The sequence below is a fragment of the Aspergillus nomiae genome (genome assembly GCF_001204775.2).
Source record: "Aspergillus nomiae NRRL 13137 chromosome Unknown contig00307, whole genome shotgun sequence".
Classification (NCBI taxonomy): Eukaryota; Fungi; Ascomycota; class Eurotiomycetes; order Eurotiales; family Aspergillaceae; genus Aspergillus; species Aspergillus nomiae.
Genome location: NW_015378362.1, coordinates 1 through 21,515, shown reverse-complemented (window position 1 = coordinate 21,515; position 21,515 = coordinate 1). Strand labels below are relative to the sequence as shown.

General features: G+C 49.1%; 9 protein-coding genes across 9 annotated transcripts; 5 read left to right on the top strand and 4 right to left on the bottom strand.

Annotated features, from left to right (window-relative positions):
- Window positions 1–330: 330 nt before the first annotated feature.
- On the top strand, window positions 331–804 carry ANOM_008187 (ribonuclease H1; the record flags this gene model as incomplete). Its single annotated transcript, XM_015553443.1, has 1 exon — window positions 331–804. One exon carries the CDS (start codon window positions 331–333, stop codon window positions 802–804), a length of 474 nt encoding a protein of 157 aa, XP_015403829.1.
- Window positions 805–1,909: 1,105 nt separating this feature from the next.
- ANOM_008186 (uncharacterized protein) lies at window positions 1,910–2,782 on the top strand (the record flags this gene model as incomplete). Its single annotated transcript, XM_015553442.1, has 4 exons — window positions 1,910–2,120; window positions 2,176–2,517; window positions 2,579–2,629; window positions 2,715–2,782. Coding segments are annotated over 4 exons (672 nt in total), but the record flags the coding sequence as incomplete, so codon positions are not given.
- An 826-nt stretch (window positions 2,783–3,608) lies between these two features.
- Window positions 3,609–4,685, top strand: ANOM_008185 (Hsp20/alpha crystallin family protein; the record flags this gene model as incomplete). The annotated part of the gene is made up of 1 exon (XM_015553441.1): window positions 3,609–4,685. One exon carries the CDS (start codon window positions 3,609–3,611, stop codon window positions 4,683–4,685), a length of 1,077 nt encoding a protein of 358 aa, XP_015403830.1.
- A 696-nt stretch (window positions 4,686–5,381) lies between these two features.
- On the bottom strand, window positions 5,382–7,565 carry ANOM_008184 (peroxisomal copper amine oxidase; the record flags this gene model as incomplete). Its single annotated transcript, XM_015553440.1, has 3 exons — window positions 5,382–5,728; window positions 5,787–7,037; window positions 7,112–7,565. The coding sequence occupies 3 exons, from the start codon at window positions 7,563–7,565 to the stop codon at window positions 5,382–5,384; spliced, it is 2,052 nt and encodes a 683-aa protein (XP_015403815.1).
- Window positions 7,566–8,160: 595 nt separating this feature from the next.
- Window positions 8,161–10,254, bottom strand: ANOM_008183 (CCR4-NOT core DEDD family RNase subunit POP2; the record flags this gene model as incomplete). The annotated part of the gene is made up of 2 exons (XM_015553439.1): window positions 8,161–9,662; window positions 9,769–10,254. The coding sequence occupies 2 exons, from the start codon at window positions 10,252–10,254 to the stop codon at window positions 8,688–8,690; spliced, it is 1,461 nt and encodes a 486-aa protein (XP_015403826.1). The 3' UTR covers window positions 8,161–8,687.
- Window positions 10,255–10,486: 232 nt separating this feature from the next.
- ANOM_008182 (NADH dehydrogenase [ubiquinone] 1 beta subcomplex subunit 3) lies at window positions 10,487–11,251 on the top strand (the record flags this gene model as incomplete). The annotated part of the gene is made up of 2 exons (XM_015553438.1): window positions 10,487–10,722; window positions 10,775–11,251. Coding segments are annotated over 2 exons (375 nt in total), but the record flags the coding sequence as incomplete, so codon positions are not given.
- Window positions 11,252–11,422: 171 nt separating this feature from the next.
- ANOM_008181 (60S ribosome biogenesis protein Sqt1) lies at window positions 11,423–12,973 on the bottom strand (the record flags this gene model as incomplete). The annotated part of the gene is made up of 1 exon (XM_015553437.1): window positions 11,423–12,973. The coding sequence occupies one exon, from the start codon at window positions 12,971–12,973 to the stop codon at window positions 11,423–11,425; it is 1,551 nt and encodes a 516-aa protein (XP_015403827.1).
- Window positions 12,974–14,352: 1,379 nt separating this feature from the next.
- Window positions 14,353–16,381, bottom strand: ANOM_008180 (acyl--CoA ligase; the record flags this gene model as incomplete). Its single annotated transcript, XM_015553436.1, has 6 exons — window positions 14,353–14,682; window positions 14,744–15,066; window positions 15,126–15,288; window positions 15,341–15,613; window positions 15,669–16,049; window positions 16,106–16,381. The coding sequence occupies 6 exons, from the start codon at window positions 16,379–16,381 to the stop codon at window positions 14,353–14,355; spliced, it is 1,746 nt and encodes a 581-aa protein (XP_015403814.1).
- A 2,066-nt stretch (window positions 16,382–18,447) lies between these two features.
- Window positions 18,448–20,870, top strand: ANOM_008179 (uncharacterized protein; the record flags this gene model as incomplete). Its single annotated transcript, XM_015553435.1, has 8 exons — window positions 18,448–18,534; window positions 18,591–18,739; window positions 18,805–18,932; window positions 18,986–19,873; window positions 19,940–19,977; window positions 20,040–20,225; window positions 20,331–20,684; window positions 20,736–20,870. 8 exons carry the CDS (start codon window positions 18,448–18,450, stop codon window positions 20,868–20,870), a joined length of 1,965 nt encoding a protein of 654 aa, XP_015403824.1.
- Between the last annotated feature and the right edge of the window lie 645 nt (window positions 20,871–21,515).

The following is a 21,515-nucleotide window of genomic DNA, read 5'->3' as shown; positions in this document are numbered from 1 at the left end:
GTAAGAACTCTCCATTTCTCATGCCCCGCTTTGATCCCCAAACGCTGCTTGTATCGCAAGGGACTTTGACAAGGCTCTATTAACCACCTCCAGTAACTTAGCTTCCAAGAGGATACTTTTTGCCAGCTCTCTCCTTGCTATAGCACACCTTCTACAAATTTCAACCGCGACATATCATATCAACAGTAGAGGTGAGGAGAGGCACCAAAGACGACGTCTCGTTGAAACTCCACAGACAGCGAACCCTCAACAGCATACATACTCGTGCACACCACCGAACCCATTGCATCTATCCAACTCCAACCCCACAACGCCAACATAGTCTACATTATGGAAATATACACTGACAGTAGCTGCAGAGGCAACGGCCAGCCCGGAGCCATCGGCGCCGCGGCCGCCGTCCTAAAGAACGGAAATGGGGAATACAGTACCAAGACCGAGTCCCTACCCCCACACCCGCCTCCCACAAAACTGCGGGCCGAGATCACAGCCATCATCCTGGCCCTGAAGCTAGCCCTGGAAAGGTCTGACGAGCTAGCCACGCGTCCGCAGTTGAAGGTCACGATATGCTCGGATTCCACATATGCGTTTGGGTGCATGACAAAATGGATTCACAAGTGGGCAGAGAACGGGTGGACTAATGCTGCAGGTGGCGACGTTGTTAATCGGGATCTGCTGGAAGAGGCTTTTGATCTTGATAAGAGATTGAAAGAGGTGGGAGAGGTAGAATATGTTTGGAGTTTGAGGGAGAAGGATCAGCTGGCGGATCGATTGTGCAATGAGAATATGGAGGGTCAATCATAGGTTGTGACTCGGGACTAATGCTGACTGGTTGTATTGATGTGAATCTGATTACTTCGTCTTTTGGATTGATTGATAGTTAGGGGAGCATTGCTTTCGCTCGGGAACAATGATAGCAGCATGTCGAAACTGGTGCTTGGATGCTTTTCTACAGCGATATTCTCAATGGTGTATGTAAAGGAGGCATACTCGCTTATCTCCAGGTACGCTGATGTTGCCATAGCATAATTGAACAGCCCATAACTTCGAATCTACGATGTCCCGCTCTGTACGAGATGTATTTATTTGTACAGGTGGTAACTTATGAATATTCATATACGATAATGTACCTCCACCAGCGCCAGCGTCAAAGCTCAGCTCAAAAGAATCAAGATACAATTCACCATGACCAAGAGGAAGTCATTTAACACCTCAATTGCCAAATAGAGATGAAGATAATCAGGCATAGAACGTATTTCCCGCTGGACTGCGAAGATACCACTCTGCGAAATCATTGAACGCCATGGAAGTCTGTTTGCTGAGATAGTGAAGGTCAGAAGAGCGCAAATAAGTATCTGGACGTAACAGAATGAATGAGTGGTCGGGATTAAATAAGTGGTTTCAACAAGTCAGTGCTTGGTGGCCCAAGACCAGTAGCCCTAACTGGAAGATGATTTGTAGTTATTTGTAGTATCCAGTGCTTATTACCTATATTTATCTATTCCATGAAACCTAACCAGGGAAACCATGTCACAGCACCGGTTGAAGCACTAACATAGCCGAAGGAAAGTGCCCAGAGACGGAATGAATAGCAGCATGTCCTCGCGTCGTACACGGCGATGTGGTCCAGTTGGATTCGATCCTGGACACATCCCTGTCCGGTGCGCATGACCAGCGCGTTGAGCCCGTTGCTGGTCTTGATATTGCGGCGCAGTCAACTTGCTTTAGCGGAACTGTCCGGACTGGGGTTCGTCGCTGTACGATTGGCAATTTGATGCAGGGATATTCTCATCCCGCCGGGTGGGGCCTGCTCTTATGCCGCATGATTAAGAATAGCTGCTTCACCCAACACCTTGCACCTTAGCCATTCTTCCGGGCGTGATTTCTTCGTCGCTTGTAGAGTGCCAGAATGATTGACCGGTTTTTATGTGGTGCTGTCAACAGTCTCGCCATCGCATTACTTCTCTGGATAGAGGGTGTCCTCGCTGGAGGCTTCACTTTTCCAACAGAAGCACAACATCGGTTTATCGTTGGGGATCAGATCAACGTAACCTGGGATGTTGTCACGCCGCGGATATCCTTATACGAAGCCTGCGGTATACAACGGTGGATTCTTGCCTGTGAGTGGCCTTATCCTGAACCGAACTGTGTATTGCAGATGGCTAACGGGTTCAGTGAACGTTGTGAATAACCACAGCTATGTCTGGACCGCGAATCGAGATGTCTATAGGGAGTCCGGCTGCAACTTCGAGCTGGAGTCTTTGAGTTCTCAGGGTGAGCCTGATGGCCAAGCCAATGTAACAAGCATTATCTTTGGGGTTGCAAAGAGGTACCACGATGATCCGTCGCCGACCTCCTACCACTTTGCCAGTACCCCGGCCACACCTTCAACTGGCATTTCAACCACGGCGACAGCCTCGACCGAGGGGACAGGTGTAGTTACAGCCACGGACGTGCCTGCTGGGACCCCATCTCCTGAATCGAGCAATGGCGGGCTTTCCTCGGCCGAAAAAATCGGTATAGGCTTAGGGATTCCATTGGCCTTTCTCCTGATGGCCCTTGGTGTAGGATCATTTAGATATTTTCGACGGAAAAGATTACGAGGACCTCACCGGAAGCTACCGAGTCGGTATGGCATTCTGATACTGCTACTCTACCTGGCGGCTTTGTGGATGGAAGTAATGCGTCGAAGAATATGCGTGGATCTCACACAGACACGATTATCTCAGAGCTGTCATCGGAGAACTACAGGACGCGAGATGAAAGGCAGACCAATGAGATTAGTGAGTTGATGGGGGTGGAGCGCAGCGAGCTGCATGAATAGTATTGAATATGATAAGTATAATATAATGATAGTATATAATGAATGTGAATTCCCTGCACACCTACTGCGGTATACATTTGTATCAACTTCACGTCAGTATGCAATATTCAGCCGTGGTGCTGTCGCCCTCGCCACAGCCACAGCTGACTATAGAAATTGGCATGATATGGCTTGAACCAACAATGGCACACTCAGAATTAAGCATAAGCCATGTGTGATCATAGTATATAGCTCACAGTTGCGTTGCCGTGGAAGTAATCCTCCAAGTGGCCTCGAGTTTGCATCCGAGTTCGCCCTAGACTGACACTGGCCGTCGCCTCTCAGGTAGTCACACTTATGCCATCTATTCGCTTTCATAAATAAAAATCCAAACTAGCGAAGAATACTACTCTTCGAAAACCATACATAACCAAGTGTTCCCAGATAACACCTTATCTCCGAGCGAGGTTCCGAAATAGGACAAGTCCGAATCGCAAAGTCCGAGTTTTCGCCCCCCAGCCGGACTTGATTTCCGTTTTGAGTAATGAGCTGTACGTATGCGGCGTCAAGCTCAGCGCCAGCTACCATCAATCTATGAGACTATGACTCCCTCGCCATCTGTGATTTGTACAATTGCTGTCTGCCTAGGTGGCGAATCGATAAGATATACGTACGCAACGTTGACTCATACTCGTATGTGCAAGTATAAATACCGCCGTAAATCCATGAGATCTTCAGCCAAACACAAACAGATCTAACAAGATCAACACCAAAACATACAATCTCACGACACAGAAAGCCAAACATGAGATATTCATACCATTTCCACCAGCCTCCCCATGCCTGGGAGGTGGATATGTCTGTGCTAGAGGACCATCCTTTCTTTGCTCACCACCATCCCCCTCGGTATGAGGACGTCTTTGAAATAAGACATGGGAAGCATTTTGGAAAAGACAAGATGCATAAGGGAGGACACGCTATGAGGAATGATGAATTTCCTGGAAAGTTCAGATTCGGGTTCGGTGGTCGTGGAGGTCGTCATCCTCATCCTCATCATCACCCGTATGCATTCGGGCTCCGTGGCCATCATGGCCGTGGGAAATTTCACCCACATCGCCATGGACATGGACATGGACATAATTATGACCCGGACCACGAGTCTGAACATGCTTTCAACCCATGGACTAAACATGACAGATCAGGCCCCAGCCACCCTGGCTTCCACCACAAACGAGGCGGGCCAGGTCCCCACGCCCACTCCCGGGGAAAGTTCCACCGAGGAGGGCTAGGACATGGACGAGGCCCAGTAAACAGACACGGAAAGGGAAAAGGATTCCATCATGTTAACAGCTTGCACCACATGCACCCTCTCATGCGTGCACATCGTCACTACTCACCAGAAACAGCCAGTTTCACGCCTCCAGTGGACGTCTTCGTTACCGCTACCCAGACTGTTGTCCATGCGTCGCTCCCAGGAGCTCAAAAGTCAGATGTGAGTGTTGGATACGACGCCTCGCGCTCGATGCTTCGTATCGCTGGTGTTGTGCACCGACCTGGTGTGGACGAGGAAATGCATCGGGCTTTGTTGGTTGGGGAGAGAGGACGTCATTTGGGGGTGTTTGAGAGGGAGATTCCGGTCTCTCATGAAGTGGTGGTTGATGGGGTTCAGGCGCGACTGGAAGATGGTGTTTTGAAAGTTGTGTTGCCTAGGGTTGAGGGGGAGGAGGTTCTAAATGGGAGTGAGGTGGAGGTGGAGATGGTGAATGCTGACAGGGAGTTGTCGACTCCTACTGGGTCTCATACTGAAGGGGAGGATGAAGAAGAACATGAGGGTGAGGATGAGAAGGTTGAAAAGGAATTTGTCAAGGTGGATATTCAGTGATTTTGGTTTTACTTTCGTTTCTTTTCATCGTTTTGTCGAGAAAATTATAATTATTTAGGGTAGGGTAGTTTGTTTGAACCTATTCTATCCTATATCACACATACCATGGACACGTATTGTTTTCGTAGTGCACTAATCGAAGCAGTTTGCTAACGATCCCAATGATAAGTGTTTTTTTCCCTTCGCTTGATCCTCAAGTGACGCTTCGATAATTGAGGAGTGAAGCGAGGATTAAGCAGCCCGCAAAGCGCCTGCATTAATCACCCTGGCCGTAAATCCTCTGGAATATAGAGCCGCACACTGCAATTTTAGAGTCATCGAAGGGTTGATGTTACACCACCTGTCATACCTGACGGAATGCACTAACAGCTGTTCAAGTCAACAATTTCCATATTGCTACCAGGAGTTTAGAGATGACGGACTATTACTGGGCCACTGGGTGACAGACCTATTCGTCCGAAGGTTCAATAAAACGCATCGAGACTTCAAGCTCCAGGTTCGAGATAATGTATACGATAAATAGTACTCATGTCCTTAGCAAGTTCTAGTAGTAGTCAGAATAAGAAACCGTTCATTGGAGCTTTACAAGATATCAAAGCTATATAAAAGAGAAAACGCCAATCGTAGGTATCCAAAAGGAAGAACCGCCGCAGAACAATGCCGTGATGCCAAATTGAAATGAAGGAGAGTAGAACCTTAAACCAAAACACTAGAGCCATCGTTCTTCTTGCACGAGCAGGAAGAAGCACCAGCTGCAATCTGAGAAGGTGTTCTAGCATAGCTAGGAGGCACATCCAGTACGGGATTGCGAGTAAAGAAGTGACGAGGGCGGAGAAGCAATGTCATAGGCTCTGCTGGCATGATAGGGTAATCCTCAGGAGCCGGGAAGTGGGTGAGTCCGAAGGTGTGCCACAGAACAACATCCGTGTTGTCAATGGAGCTATTTGCACCGGCTTCCTCGATCCAAGCAGGCAAGCCCTGCGACGGCTCTCCAGAAGTCTGAGGAACGTGGCGACCAGCAGGGTGGATCTGATCATCAGAATCTTTATAACAGTTAGTATTCACCGGTAATCATGTAGCGGGCAGGGAGGGCAGTCTTACATTTGGTAACATGGACGGCATGTCTCGCGAAACCAGCTCGCTTCCACACCAATGAGCCCGGCTTAGGGAGCAGTGGGGGAACCTCGCGGCTGACCAGCTTATAACACACGGGCTTCTTGCTGTAAGCGTTCAATTTGTTCGTGTTGGCAATCTCCCAAGTCCGTCCCGTAAAGCCATCGTAATCGGACATCGCCTCAAGGGGAGTGGTGAACTTGGTCTTCTTGGCGTAGAAAGCGTTGCCGTACTTATTCTCGGCGCTTCCAACTTCACCCTCGCCACGGACAGCGTCGACTTGGAAGACCGTGTTGTTTGGTCCATCGATGTTGGCGTCGACACGCAAGCAGAACAAATGCTGGTGGTTGTGCGCGTTCACACCAGGATAGACCTCAGTACCCCAGCCCTTGGTGTCCTCTCCGGGGTTCATTGCATAGGTATTGAGAATACCAGTCAATTTGATGTCCAGCTGCACGGTACCATCCTGGTGGAAGATCCAGTACACGCAGTATTCGTAGTTCGCAGCGGTGAAAATGTGGGAAATGATCAATTTGCGACCACGGGTGACGATAACCGATTCGTCCCGGAAGTCGGTATGCTTGAAGAGAATACCTGCATCTTCCTCGTGAATGCAGATAGCATTCTTCACGATGGTGCTAGCACCAGCGCGGTTGACGAATGCCGCATCCATATAGTGAATCGCTCCCTTGCAGTCACATCCAAGGGACAGACTGTTCGTCATGTATCCACCACCGTATTCGCCGAGGTCGAAGGCGTGCTTGCGCTGATGCGGGTGCTCTGGGTTCCCGTACGGCACCACCATCTCTCCGAGCGACAGACGGTAGAAAATAGGACGAACATTGCCTTTGTCGTTGAAAGTGATGTTGTTAAGCACAATGCCTTCACGGTAGTTGAAGCCGACGTGGATGTTCCAGTTTTGCCACTCGATGTGCCGTCCCTTGACTTCGAAAGACACACCTTCGGGCTGGGTGATGTGAATGGGCTTCAGATCTGTCCTGAATCCGCCTTCCTTTTCGATCGCTGCAGGGTGGTAGTTGTTGGGAGGCGCTTTGCTGAGTGGCCGGCGCACCGGCGGTACATCAATATGAATAACCTGCTTAGTCTCGGCATTGAAGATGGGACAGAAGTCCAAAGGATATGTGTACTGGGAATCATCCATGTGGGGTCTGTAGTACATGAGCGCTTGCTGGAGGCGAACACCGGTACCAAAGCGCTCATCGTAGCCGATTGTCCAGGCTAAACATATGTCAGTTGATTCAAGAAACAGAATTTATCTCCCCTTCTGCTCCGTATGATTCGAGAAGACTTACGGTCACAGTACACCTTGTGCATGTCCTCCTTCGGGATTCCAATAATGGCGCACTGTTCAATCACCTTCGGGTCCCGGCGAATAATATGTTCGACTTCCTGCAAGTCCTCCATAGTAATCAAAGGCTGCACACCGGGGGTATGCTTCCACACGATGATTTTCTTCTGGTCCAAGTCGACAACTCCGTCGTAGATCTTGCCGCCAGGCGCAATTGCAACAACGTCAGCAGCTCTCATAGGGCGGGGAGCCTTCTCAGGGTTGGCCAGCCAGGCCATCATGTCCGCCTTGCGCGGCTCCCAGAGAGTGACGGCATTGAAGTTGACCTTGCCATGTGCTTCGCGGACAAGAGCGACGGCGGTGTCGATTTCAACCGTTGATAGGGGGTCAAACGGGTGAGGAGGAGGAGACGAAGCGCTGACCTGCAAGGTCAGCTGCTGAAGCCGGTCGAGGACCATGGTTTATGTAAGTCGTCGAATAGTTGCGAGAATCTGTATAAGGGTTATTGGGGTTGTTGACGTTGGAGGTCGTCTACCGGGCTATATAGTTTGGAAAAGTCCCCGGTTATAAATGTCGGTGTAACCCACAGCGAGAGAGAATGCAAGAAAGTGACACAAGACACGAAAAAACTGTCCATGACGAAGAAGGGGCCCTTGCTTTTTAAGCTGCAGGAGGGTTGGGTTCTGCAACGCACTCAGCTGCCTCACTTGATAACCTGGGGAAGCCGATAAGTCACGACGCGATAAGACCCGGATCGCCCTTCTGATTCCGGTATAGCGGCCTTGATCTAAAGCGGCGAAAGCATGCATTGGAACTCGGATCACGACTTGTGTTAAAAAGCGGGGAAGCAATCGGATATGTTTACTTCTATCATGACAGGCGGTGTTCCACTTGGTCACACTGTCCACGTAAGGGGAGTTCAATTCCTCTGGCGGTTGCCGATCCGCCACCTGGCGACGTGTTCCCATCGGATATGATATGTCAATCTGTCAATTGGTAGTGTCACAGAAACTAGGTACATCCTTACAATATCGCCCAACCAGTTCTATGCTATCTACGGCTATAGAAGAATGGGACCCAAGTATGCAATTGGAAAGGAAAGGCACGCCTGTGAAACGAGAATCATATTCCAGCCATATAACAAACACCGTACACCCTTCGCAAACACCCGTCTCCCAGACAATGTGAAGCATCTCAGGCGACGAACCGTGAAATGTGAGACCTAAACAACGAGAAAATGCGACTCAAAAAGATAAGAAGAGATAGAGGCACCGCCCTGGTGCGACATGCTATGTACATCCGTCACATCGTATCCATCCCGCAACCCCCGCCATGAGAAAGAGAGAAAAGCAATCGCTGTGAACGAGGTAAAGGGTAAATAAGACAAATAGTGTCCAGGGATCTGGAGCATCCCCGAGGGGGCAATACTCGACAGTTCCCTGTAAAATTTCAGACACGAAGCCTATACAAAGAGACCAAACAAAGGGAAAGATACAGAGGAACAATGATGCAAAGCGTATCATAAACTCCCCAACCGAATCTAACACCCATTGACAAATGAGATCCTAGCTATATGACTTTCATGCTTTCCCAACTTGAAATTGTCCCAAGACTCCTCCGACAGCGCCAGGCGTCAGTGCGCCGAGGCCCTGGTGCTGAGGTGTACCGGCATTGGGTGTGCTCGGCGTGCCAGTAGCAGAGTAGATTGTAGCCCCGTTGAGATTGGGTGTCTGATGAGGCATCTGATACAACAATGCTGGCATCTGACCGTTCAACCCCCAGATTTGTCCAGAGTACTTGGACTCGTCAATGCTGCCGTTGAAAACCAACTGTCGCATCTTCCAATAAATTTCACCGGTGACGAGCGAATCAGACCCCGCCTGATGAGCAATGCCCACGCGTTTGACACCCAACTCGTCGGCAATATCTTGAAGTCCAGACTTTTGACCAAGGTTGGTGAGAATTTGAGCGGCGGCTGGTGTCAGAGGAGTATCATTGACGGCCTGATTGCGTCCGGCATGCTTCATCAAGTATTTAATATCGTACAGCGACGGGAAGAAAATATTGAGAAGTTTGTGGAACTCCTCTTCATTCTCCGGTAAAGGCTTGCAGAGCATGATTTTCATCAAGTAGCCAAAATCATAGCCGGAGTGGAATGACACCCAGTGGACGTCATCCAGCAGGACGAGGCCTGAGCTGATCAAAAGCGCACCGAACTCGAAAGGGTCAATACCGTTCTTGTCGTGCATGGAGAAATCGATTCCAGCTTTGGCGAGCATGGCCGTAGACTCTTGTGCGTACATGTCATCCTCCAACGAAAACCGGAAGTTAAATTGCCAGGTGCAGGGGGCGGGCACCAGACTATTCCCGAGGGGCTGTCCATTCGCATCCGTAGCATTGGGTGGGGGCACCTCTCCTTCAGCAGAAAACAGGGTTATTCCCAGTTGAATCATCTTCAAGAGATCAACGTTGCACCGAAGGGTCTGGTAATGGTAGTCCGCCTTGTTCGTAAACGCTCCAATAGGACGTGCAACGATACCGGGGAACTCGGTATCCTAAGTTATGGTTAGCATTTTACATCTCAGAAAGTAGGCGAAGATTGCCGCCCCGAGAATCATCTGGCAATCCAAACCCCCCGAAGCCACCCAGTCGCGAACTCACCATGCTAATATACGGATACTTCTCCACCAACTGCCGTAGCACGGCCATTTCTTGGGCCAAGTTATGCTTCCATACATCCCGTATCCTTGTCTTCACGGCGCCCGCTTTGGCATCGAGTGCTAACCGGCCGTCATGAGCTTGATGGAGTTGTTGTTGCTGCATTTGGGCCCCTCTCGCGAAGCCCATCTGAGCCGCATGGCTGGCGAGACCTGTGCCGCCGCCATCTGCGGCGCCAAACCCAGCGACCGACATGCCGTTCGTAATTCCGGTTCCGGACAGCGTAAACGGATTGATATTGGTATTCGGATTCCCGGCGGCGAAACCAGGATGGCCGCCAAGGGAGGGAGGCGGAAGAGCTGTGTTGGCCGACTGGGCATGGGCCGGATGATGTTGAGGTTGCTGTTGTTGTTGAAGGTGGGCTTGTTGTAAGTGTGTGTAGGGGGCGCTCAGGCCAGTAGGCCCGTATCTGCCGACAGGAGGTGGCATGTTGTAGACTGTAACGTGGACAGCTCGCCCTGCATCTGAAATGTGATAGGGGGGTTGGGCAAGTTCAGTGGTCGGGCCTTTTTCGCGCTGGACAGACAAGGCGCTCACAAGTCGAGTCGAGAAGGCGGACAGCTTCTTTGGGTCCGTCCGTATTGGGCCTAGCGCGCCAAGCCTCAACTTCTACGTTCCGGTACAGCTTCAACTTCGCTCCCACTCCCGCTTATTCAATCAAAAGTCATCGTGTCCCGTTTTGCTCCCCGCCCCTCATTGTACCCCGGAACCTGCGGACTCGGGTGTCGAACCTCTTATACTTTCGCTCGCCTACCCATTGACACCGACTTTTCTCAGTCCTCCGTCTCATCCGCTCACCATGGCCGGCACGAACCCCACCGGTTTCGACCTCAAGGAATTCAAGGCCGCTGCTTCGCCCCGGTCCGTCTGGGCAAAGAAGGACCCCTGGGCTCGCTAGTGCGTCTCACGCGTGATCCCTCTGCAATTGCCCTTACTAACCCATCCGCAGTGAGACCTGGAGATACACCGGCCCCTTCAGCCGCTTCAACCGTTTCAAGCGTATCTTCCCCGGCTTCGGTATTGCCAGCGTTGCCTTCGCCGGATACTGCGCATACGAGGCCGTCTTCATGAAGCACGATGACCACCACGGCGAGGGCCACCACTAAACCAGCCCAATTGAAGTCAATGCATTGAAAACGGAAGGGAGATCTCGACGAATCGCTGACCGATATCAATGGGTTACAAAGAAGAGGATACCCCGGATTGCAGGCGAAGATGTCCGCGTACCAGGAGAGGTTGCGGCATTTGGGTTTCATACAAGGGGGTGTGATGTGGTGAATCTGTGCTGGGGACGCTCCGACGAGCGGGAAATAAAGTATTCTGATGGTCATGACGCGCGCCCTTGCTCTACAGTCGGCGCTTGGGTTGTTTGGAATTTGTCCGGTGTACATAGTATCTATCTGGTTTTCGTTATATCAAGACTGTATTTTTTTTCGTTCTGGTGCGGGATATGTTTGTTGTAGAATGGTACTTGAGCTTAGTAATTACTGTACTACGTGATGCGCTGGCTCGCGATACCTGTGAACTGGGGCTGTGGTTGAAGCATATATGGTTGGAAAATCGCGCTAATCGATATATTCATTTTTGACTGACTAGATTACTCCTCGAAGACGAATGAGATGCCATCGTCACCGGCCGTAACAACACGCTTTCCATCCAGACTTTGGGCAAAGGCCATAATGCCACCGGATTGCTCGCCCTCCGAGTTCTCCGTGAGACCCAGGTGGCCCTTCCATTCCTTCAACAGACCCTGTGCGGCAGCTGCAGTGCCACCGCGCGCATCCCACCGCCTTACGATACCGTCCATGCCGACGGAAGTGAGAAGCCACGGCTGGCCCTGTCCAGATGCAGCAGATGCAATCGGACCGCGGGGAGGCAAAGAGGCGGCGGCAGAGCGACTCTGAAGGAACTCAACCTTGACTACGGCACCCTCGTGCGCCTCCTTGATATGACGACGGACAGCGAAGCGGTGGGCGGTGTCAAACAGGGCGATCGATCCATCTACCGAGCCCGCAGCGAGAAGACTCAGAGGAGGGGAAGAGAAGGACAAAGTCTCAATGCCGTCAGACTGGGCCTGAAGTGAGGCCAGGATAGTACCAGCAGCAGCACCGGTTGACTGAGAGGCGGCAGCCTTGCCCTTCGCTTTAGACGCTGCCCCGCCAGACGCAAGACGAGGAAGACCGACAATCTTGATTTGACCTTCCGCACCGCCAACGGCAGCGAATCCACCACCGGGCGCAACTGCGACCGAGTAAAGTCCTCCATCAACTGCAAACCGCTGGTCCTCCGGAGTCAATCCGACGACGGCACTAGTGCCAGCTGAGTAAGAGATACCGGCGGCGGCGGCAGCACCAAAGACGTCATACACGTAGAAGCTGCCATCCTCCGAGACGGTCGCGAGCAGCTTTCCATCGGGTGTCCAGGCACCCGCGGTACAGGATCCGGTGTGCTGGAAGAAGGTCTGCATGATTGTGATGGGCTGAGCGGTGTCGTTGTGGTCAATGCGGAATACCCAAGCGCTACCGTCATTTGCTCCCATAGCAATGACATTGCTATTCTCCTCGTCACCCTTCTCGCACGGGCAAACAGCAAGCCAGTTAATTTCCTCTACTTCCTGCGCCTCTGCGACAAACTCCCAAGCCTGACCAGTCAACTGGGGGGTAGTATCGCGCCATACCCGCAGCTGGCCATCCAGACCTGCGGTCACGGCATATTCACCCTTGGGTTCAGTAAACGCAACAGCGTTAACGGTATCTTTGTGACCTTCAATCTTTGCAATGGGCTGCAGAGATTCCCGCTCCTTTTTCGGTTGAGGGTTCGACTCGTAACTTTGTGGGAGAAGAGGACGCTCGGTGTTTGGTGTGGAGTCGAAGATGTATGCGGTATCGTCGCCGGAGCCAGTGAGAACAATAGAGTTGTGGATAGGGTGCTGAGCAATGCAGAACAGCGAGTCTGAGTGAAGATCAAAATGAGCGGAAGAGTCGTTCTCTAGGGTAATTTCCTCCTGCTCGAAGGTCATGGGCTCGTCGCCATCCTCGCCCTCGGAATCCATGGGGTGATCCTCATCGCGCTGGAAGATTTCCTCCGCCTCGTCAGCATCCACGTAGGCATCTTCCGCCTCACGGTGGGGATCTTGAGAAGAAGACATTGTGTAGGTTATATCGTATCGTAAAAACGCCAAGTACTATTGCCTTGGAGGGGTATTATAATGTGAGGGAAAGATCCAATTGATGACACTGCGGATCAAGGGACTTTATATATAACGAGTCTCCTTTTCAGTCATGTACGTCGCAGGACACAAAAAAAGAAAAATCTTTGCAACAATTGACGAGCTGCGAGATTTTTAGCTGCTCAGTAAATTATGGCGATAAGGCCCCGCGCTTAGAAATTCGATAAATTCTCCCCGCGCTCCAGTCAAACACTGCAAACAGAGAGCCTAAGTCTCCGATTGCTTTATAATCGCAATGCTTCACGAACCACCATGAATGTTCCAAAATATTAATGTGGGCCAGACAACTTTGGCAATCGAAATAGTATTTGTTTTATTTTGATGGGTGAGGGATTCATTTTAGTGCTCTCACATGATCTGCTACGTTCGAGGCTGCGTTCCTAGAAATAATATAACTCCGCATCGCGCATCTAGAAGTAAATATATATTAGCATAAGGAATAGCCCGGAATGATCAAGCGCATTTATACATGCCACTGAACAACAAAAACATACTGATTCAGTTAGAAAAAGGTTATGATGACACAGTCGACATGTGGATGCAGAGTGTAAATAATAAAATCTATTTAATCAAGGCTAGCCATGAAATCTTACGACTAGGATATGAGGACCTATGAAATCGACACCGAAAATCACAGATCCTCTCGGATATAGAATCGCATATTCTTGATGAACCTCATGGTATCTTCCTGCTGGAGATGCAGTGTTTCAGTGTCAATTGTTGTTGTATCGTCATTCAAAACAACCTCAGTCACAGTATCATCCAAAAGGGCCAGCGATTGAAACTCGATCATAGCGACAAACTCTTGAGATTCACTTCGTCGTTCGCGTTTTGATTTGGTTCGCCCTGGCGCCGTATTGTGACCAAAATAAGAAACTGTGCCCTTCAATATGACTTTGATCAGTGAATCAAAAGACTGCTCGCGTTAAACCAGGAGGCAGATACTAATATGTCTCTCACCCCACCTCCTGACACCAGAAATGCTATTGACTATGTGTTACAGGGGGTTTCAAGGCAGTCAATCGACTCCTGGGACCACTATACGACGCGTGCAGAGGCGATCAACCGCAGATTCGTCAATCAGTGGACAGACTAATGCCGATCTTCAATATTTATGTATTCCGAAAATTGCTATATACTCTTTATCTAACTGTGAAATTTGACTGTGTACAATTCTATCAAGGAGGAAGAAGCCAAGCTGGGGTGGAGAGGGCGCAGTGAGCTTTTATGCCGGAACAACAGAAAGCAAAACAAACCGGATCCGGTGATGTACAGGTCCCACCGGCCGTGTACACCATCTATAGCTTGGCTCCAGCACGCCTGCGCTCCTCCTTCTCTTGGTCCCGAAGCAAACGACGCAAGATCTTGCCACTGGGACTCTTGGGAACAGCATCGACAAAGCGAATACCGCCCTTCAACCACTTGTGCCGAGCCTTGTGCTCTTCCACATACTTCTTGATCGATTGTGTCACTTTCTCATCATCCTTATCCGCCGATGGTGATTTGACGACGATAGCCTTCGGAACTTCACCGGCAGCGTCGTCGGGGATAGCAATGACAGCACAATCAGCGACGGCAGGGTGTGTGAGTAGGTGAGCCTCCAGCTCTGCAGGGGCAACTTGCAAACCCTGTAGTTTCTATTAGCGGGGGCATTCAAGATTTGCAATGCCATGGGATGGAATAACAAACCTTGACTTTGATTAACTCCTTGATACGGTCAACAATAAACACATGTTCAGTTCCCTTGGGGCTCAAGCGGAAAACTGCTTCATCACCAGTGCGCATCCATCCGTTTTCAAAGGTTTCTTTGTTAGCCTTCTCATTGTTGAGGTATCCTAGTACCACACTCGGACTATAGACCACAAGTTCACCGGGAGTGTCGTAGGCTGTGATTTCTTGGCCTTCTGGGGAAACAATGCGTGCTTCGACACCAGGGATAAGAGTACCAGAGGAGCCAAGGAAGACGTCGGTGGGGTGAGTCGAGGCCACGACCGTGGATGTCTCGGTTAGACCTGTAGAGAAGTATTAGTTAACTGTGCATATATCTTGTTGCTGCGCACTGGAAGCCTACCGTAGCCTTGCCTAATTGTAACATTGGGATACAGCTTTTGGAAATCTTCGGCCGTTTCCATACCCAGAGGAGCTGCTCCAGTGAACAATGATTTCACCGAGCTAAGGTCGTACTTGCTGCAAACATCCTGGTTTCGGAGCATGGTGATGATGATGGGGGGAACCTGGTAAATGTATCAGTAACAGAAACCTACAGCGACTGAGCACAATACGAACCAAGAAAAGAGACCCGATCTTGAAGTTCTGGATAGCAGCAAGGTATAACTTTAGTTCGAACTTTGGTAACACGATCACCTGGTCTCCTCTGTAGGGCCCAGTATGACACATAACCACCAAGGCATAGATATGGCTTTGAGGGAGTAGGCCCAGCACGACTTCGGTATGTTGGGGGCCTCCTGGTGCGGCGAGGGCATCTCGGTGGGTCTTCTCGAAAGCGGAGATTTGTAAAACGTTTGCGATCACATTTTTATGAGAGATCATCACTCCTTTCTGTGATGAACGGTTAGTATTCCTCGATCCATAATCGATTGTGCTGTGCACATACAGGCAAACCGGATGTTCCACTGGAATAACATAGAAACGCGGTTCGGCGAGCACCCTCTCCGGCGCTCCAGTTGAGCCTCTCCAAATTCGGTAATGATCTTCCTGCCTCAATGAATTGCGAGACGGTCTTGTATTGGGCAGGGATGCTTGCACCGCCGGTGAGTTGGGCGGGCACTTCAAGCAGATAGATACGATCTTTCGGAAATCCAGCCAAAGACGCCGCCTCCAAGGCAGTGGACAGCAAGGGAGCACAAGTGAATAGAGCTTTTGCTTGGGAATCAATCAACTGATGCTTCAGCTCGGGTGCAGAATAAGCCGCGTTGGCGGGCGAAACGATTCCTCCCAACTGATGGGTCGCCCAGGACAAAGGAAGGGTATCAATCTGGGCGAAGAGACGATTAGACGTGAATGACTCTAGATTTATTTTTCAGAACGTACCGTATTCACGCTGAAGACTGCTACCGTTTTGTCCCATTCGGTACCCTTATTTGGGGTCCAGTTGAACTCCTTCGCCAGTGCCCGAGCGAGATAATCGACTCGCTCTGCCACCTGGGCTCCTGAGTAGGATTTTCCAGTAATTCCACAAGTGAAGGGGTCTCTTGACTGTTGTAGCGGATTTCTTCCATATTGATTGTTGAGTATAAATTCGCTGATGGGAATATTATCAGGAATTGCGGGTAATTCTCCCGCCCCTTTATGAGGAGTGAAGACCATCTTGGCAGGGTACTGTGTTACAATTGAGATATATGCAAAGAAAAGAGAAAGAAAAAGAAAACCTGAAGAGCTAGGTATGAGAAAGAACGGAGAGGCGAATAGGACGTGAGGGGAGTAGAATAATAAGCCGAGGCCGGGGGTCGCTGCAACACCGGTGCGGGGAAAGCTTAGCTCAATTGCGCATTAAAGGTGTTAATGTTAACAAGCCCAGAGAAATGACCGAGCCGCGGCTGGCGTCTCTACATACTCCGTACGAGTTCGGGCTCCATGCATACATTTCTGTTTTAATGATGCCGATTCGGGCATTCCGAACTATCTAATCCTTCAAAAATTCACCTTTTGAACATACCTTTGTCGCACATACAACCTGTCGAAGCCGTGTAGTTGGGCAGATAATGATTAGTGAAGGATACGATGGCCCTCGGATATCTTGGACGAGCCGAGGGTCTTGCTGAATGATGAAATCAAGCCACCGACGGGCATATAAATTGGTGCCTCAGGCACCAAAATGACCGCCACCTGATATCAGAAGCGAGCTGCTAATAAGTAGTTCAAGAATTTCAAGCTACTTGCCTATAGTGTCATATAGTCCTCGTAACATGTAGTACGAAGTAGAATAAACAGAAAGCGGTAGTAACGGTGGATACGGCGCACTAAATCGAAGTGCCGGAATAACATAGCCGGTAAGCAATCTGGTAATGTAGATGCTGTATTCCATACAAAATAGCATATTTTTGAACACCAATATCTCAACAAGCTTATATTCCATATACTTAGTAACTTGATGTAGTATTGGTATATATAGCCCTTATGTATATCTTGAGTATCTATAAGAATAAATTTCTAGAAATATAAATTACAGCTATATACAAATAATACTATAAAATACATAGCAATTTATATTACTCTGGGAATAAAGAATTATTAGAATCTATAAATTAGATAGGATATTCTTATAGTATATAATAGACTATAAATAAAATTATAAACCCCTAGAATATATATTGGTTAAGATATCGATATTTAAAAATATGCCATTTTATATGGGATACGGCATCTACCAGGTTGCATACCAGCTACGTGAGAGATTTCTTACCAAAATCTGAGCGTTTTAGATAAAGCCACGACTACCACGCACTTCTAAATGTATTCACTACCGGCCTCTAAAAATAGTGCCTTACTACCTCTAAAAATTACTACTACTCCCTGTATTCTGATATTAAAGTACGGCCTCAGGGAATCTAAAGATCTGGTATTGTGGCCCCCAAAGACCGGGTACTAGTGGCCTCTAAACACAGGGCGTTAGTGTTGAGTGGTCTCTAAAGATATAGAACTAACAGTCTTCAAAGACTATTCCAGGCAGTAAAAAGAGCGGCAAGAAAGGCAGTATAATAGTATCTCGGAACCAGACTAGTCAATAATCCAGAGCTTTATTTCATATATAAAGGATAATTGGTTAATCGGTATAGTGAAACCTTTTTAATCGATTTAATTCATCAACAAATTGCGTGTTGGTCTTGATAAAGTTGGTAATATGGATTTGTCTGGAACCTAACTTCGATTTAGTCCTTGGCCGGCGGATGAACAGCAGAACAAAAGTCACGTTACGTGTGGTTTGAGCGACCAAACAGAACCCAGGCACTTTCACACAGCCCCGTAAATAGTTTGCTTCGCTGCGCAATAACAATGCCTTGGAATAATTAGGCCGTGCACGGAGCAGGGTGCATTCTGTTCACTACCCTTGAGCCGGTGGGACGAGAAAGTCCAAATTTACACTTTATACTCAAGGTACCAAATCTCCATAGATCATCCTGACTCAAGATTTACTCTAACCGACGTAGTATGATCTAAATTCAATACGATGCCAATCAGCGGATAATTACCTCACCGGCGAATGATCATCACAGTGACAGTTTCTTGTTCTAAATACACCGTATCTAACGATTATATGAATATCTCCATCTCTATCGTTCTCCTATTAATTACTCCTGTATACCTGAATCCTCGCAAACCCCGATACCCAAGGAGGCCTTAGATCATATAATATACACAGGTTCCAGAGAAATATGCCTTCTAAGAGGAAGAGGGCTCCAACAGCGGCTTCAGGCCCATTGGCTCCTACCGTTGATGGGAAGCCACCAGCGTGGGCAAATGTACGTAGCTGGATACTGCCCCATAGTCAATGCTTCTTTCTGACCAATGTATCAAGTTCCGCTCGGAGTTAGGTGACACCCTTCCATGGTTCCGAGCCGTTCAAGGTGGCATATATCATAAAGATGGTCTGGCATGGGGGGTTCTCATTAGTCGCGACTCGGGAGAACGCTCATACATCGATGAAGAAATTGTGATAACCAGGATGTAGGTGCAATTCCTTCGACTTGCCACGAGTCATTTTCACGCTAAGATCCCCCACCTGTTTGTAGTGGTGGCTCATGCTCTAGGAATGCGAATGGAGATTTGGTTCACGTCAAGGACCAAGGGCAGGAAGATCTTCTGGTGAAATGTCTTCTGAACAGCATGAAGCAGAAAGTTCCTATCGGGATTATCATTGGTAGGTATATGGGGTCCAAAACGCGTGAAAGACCTCTATTCATTATATGATAGGGGAGCAGAGCGCTGTCTTAGGAAGAACGGTCCCGCACCCATATAATGTGATGGATTACTTCCGTATCACGAACATCTGGTTTGAATTTGTTGACAATCATAGAGCTGCGAAGGTGCGCTATGAGAAGTTAGATCTCCAGAGCAAGAGCTGGTGGGCGAACAAAGAGTCGTTATCGCCACCGCCTCTGGAAGGACGCGATTTTGCAAGCAGACCAAACTCAGCCGAATGCAACGCATGTAGCCACAGAAGCTTTCAGATATTTCACCAAGGATGGATGTGTCTACAGCCATCTTGCACCCGTTTCTTCAAAATTGGATCATCGGCCGCTCCGGTAAATCTCACCTACCATGAAAGGTTCCTGAGTTATCGGATGGCCCCAGACCCTACCATAAAACCTCACCACAGCCTGATACCAGATCTGCTTAGCACTTTTGACGAAGATGATGCAAGTGTAGCCACCAGTAGAGTGGCTTGGAAAGGCATTGTATGTCCACAGTGCCGCAAGTGTGTTTCACGAAAGTACTGGAGTGGCTGGAAGTGTAGCGACGATGATAATTCTAGTTCGGCCCAGCCTCAGCGTCTCTGCACGTTTGAGAAGATGACACAAATGCCAATTGTGTCGCTACGATCTGTAATTGACACCCTCGAAATTACTCCCATGAAGCGAGCCTTTATTCCTGATGACAGGTTCATGACTCCCGTCATTGACGATGACTCACTAGCTCCATATAGGAGACTAGTCTATACTATCCCAGGAGTCGGTCACATCACGCACTTGGTGTCGAGTAGAGACATAAATGAATGCCCCAACGGACCAAACACGATGTTTACACAACTGCAGCTGGCTGAGCTGGGGTTGCAGAGATTCCCTTTGAGTAATGCCGTGGGTAAGTTGCCATAGCTTTTCATGAATGGCATATGTCTCACGGCGAGCTTCTAACAAATCTCTCTAGTCACTGGGACGCTTACCGCGCACTTTGCGGTAAATTACGTCAGTTTGGCTCAGTGAGGTCTTATTCGTATAGTCAACATCATCTGATGTCGTCGTTTTAGGGAAACCCGTATAAGTATGTCGCGCCAGTGAATTGCAAAGGTTTCGACGGGGCTCCTGGGGTAGTTCTAGATGCATTCGGCCGTCTGCAATGGGCAACGGAACAAGCTGTGCATCTGGTTGGACAGACGCCCTATCGGCCGAATGAAATGCTAATATTGGGTTATTTTGCAGAGATGAAGATTGGGGTAAGTACTATCTCAATTTCACCCATCAACGAGGTTATGTATGCCAAGGTGGAGCAGAAGACAAAGGTAGTCAAAGATATATAGAGCTGATGCTAACACCTGTAGTATCACGACGACGGCGAAACGTCCCTTGGCCCCACCATTGCGACGCTATCACTGGGGGCTCGCTCTACAATGCAGATCCGTATGAAATCCAAATACTACAAGGGCCAGAGTAGCAGGAACGTTCTACTTGAGAATGATCCGGTGCTTCCAGGCTGTTTGTTTCAGCCACAAAGGCAGGCATGGAAAACCGAATTCGAGGATGGAGTGATCACACAGGCAAAGTATGACAAGTGCCGGAACGAGTTCTTTAAGAGAAACCGCGCCCGGGGCGAAGCCAAACCGTGCATTAAACTGGATCTCCACCATGGAGATATGGTTGTAATGCATGGTGAAAACCTTCAGAGATACTATGAGGTATGGGTATGAGGTAGCACGGATAAATTCAGAATTCTGACGACCTTTTAGCATGAGGTTGTCCCTGACAACAAATTGCGCTTTGCTTTGACCGCGCGTCACATCAAAGCAGACCATGTGGACCCGAAGGATATTCACAAGGGGGATATTACCCTTGCGGGACACCAAATCTACAATGGAGTCTGAGTATTGGTGTTTTATTCTGTTGTATTGCTTTTTGTTTCTCTGAATCTCACCGCCGATGGTGGCTGACCTTGTGCTGCCCCAGTTGCTGTTTTCTACTTAGCCTTTTCTGTTTCTCTGAGATCTGCTCTTCGATGACGGCTCGCATCATGTTTTCTCTATTATAATTGCCTTTCTAGTAGTCACTACCTATACGAATACAAAATTGATATGTTGTCACCATTGTCACCGGTGGGCCAATGCATCGTTTGGCCTACTGATCCCTCTTGAACCATCCACTTCCTTCACCAAGTTCAAAACCTTGAGATCTCTCGGGGGCTTCGAAGGCACCAACGGGAAAATAACCAGATGGGGAAGTCGAAACCTCCTCATACTCATTCGAAACCGGCTGCCATTCGTTGGAGAATTGACCGCCATTGGACTGGGCACCCTGATCAGGGTTGTTGAAGGACCAGGGAAGGTTGTCGAAGCCAGCGGGCCATTCGGATCCGGGTTGTGTGGTGCCTTGCGCGGTGCCACCTTGCTGTCCCCAAGGGGCCATGCCGCCCTGGTTGGTCTGCTGACCGGCGCCCTGGTTAACTTCCTGTTCGTTGCCTTGACCAATTCCTTGTCCCCAGGGGATGGTAAAGCCACCTCCATTTCATTCCA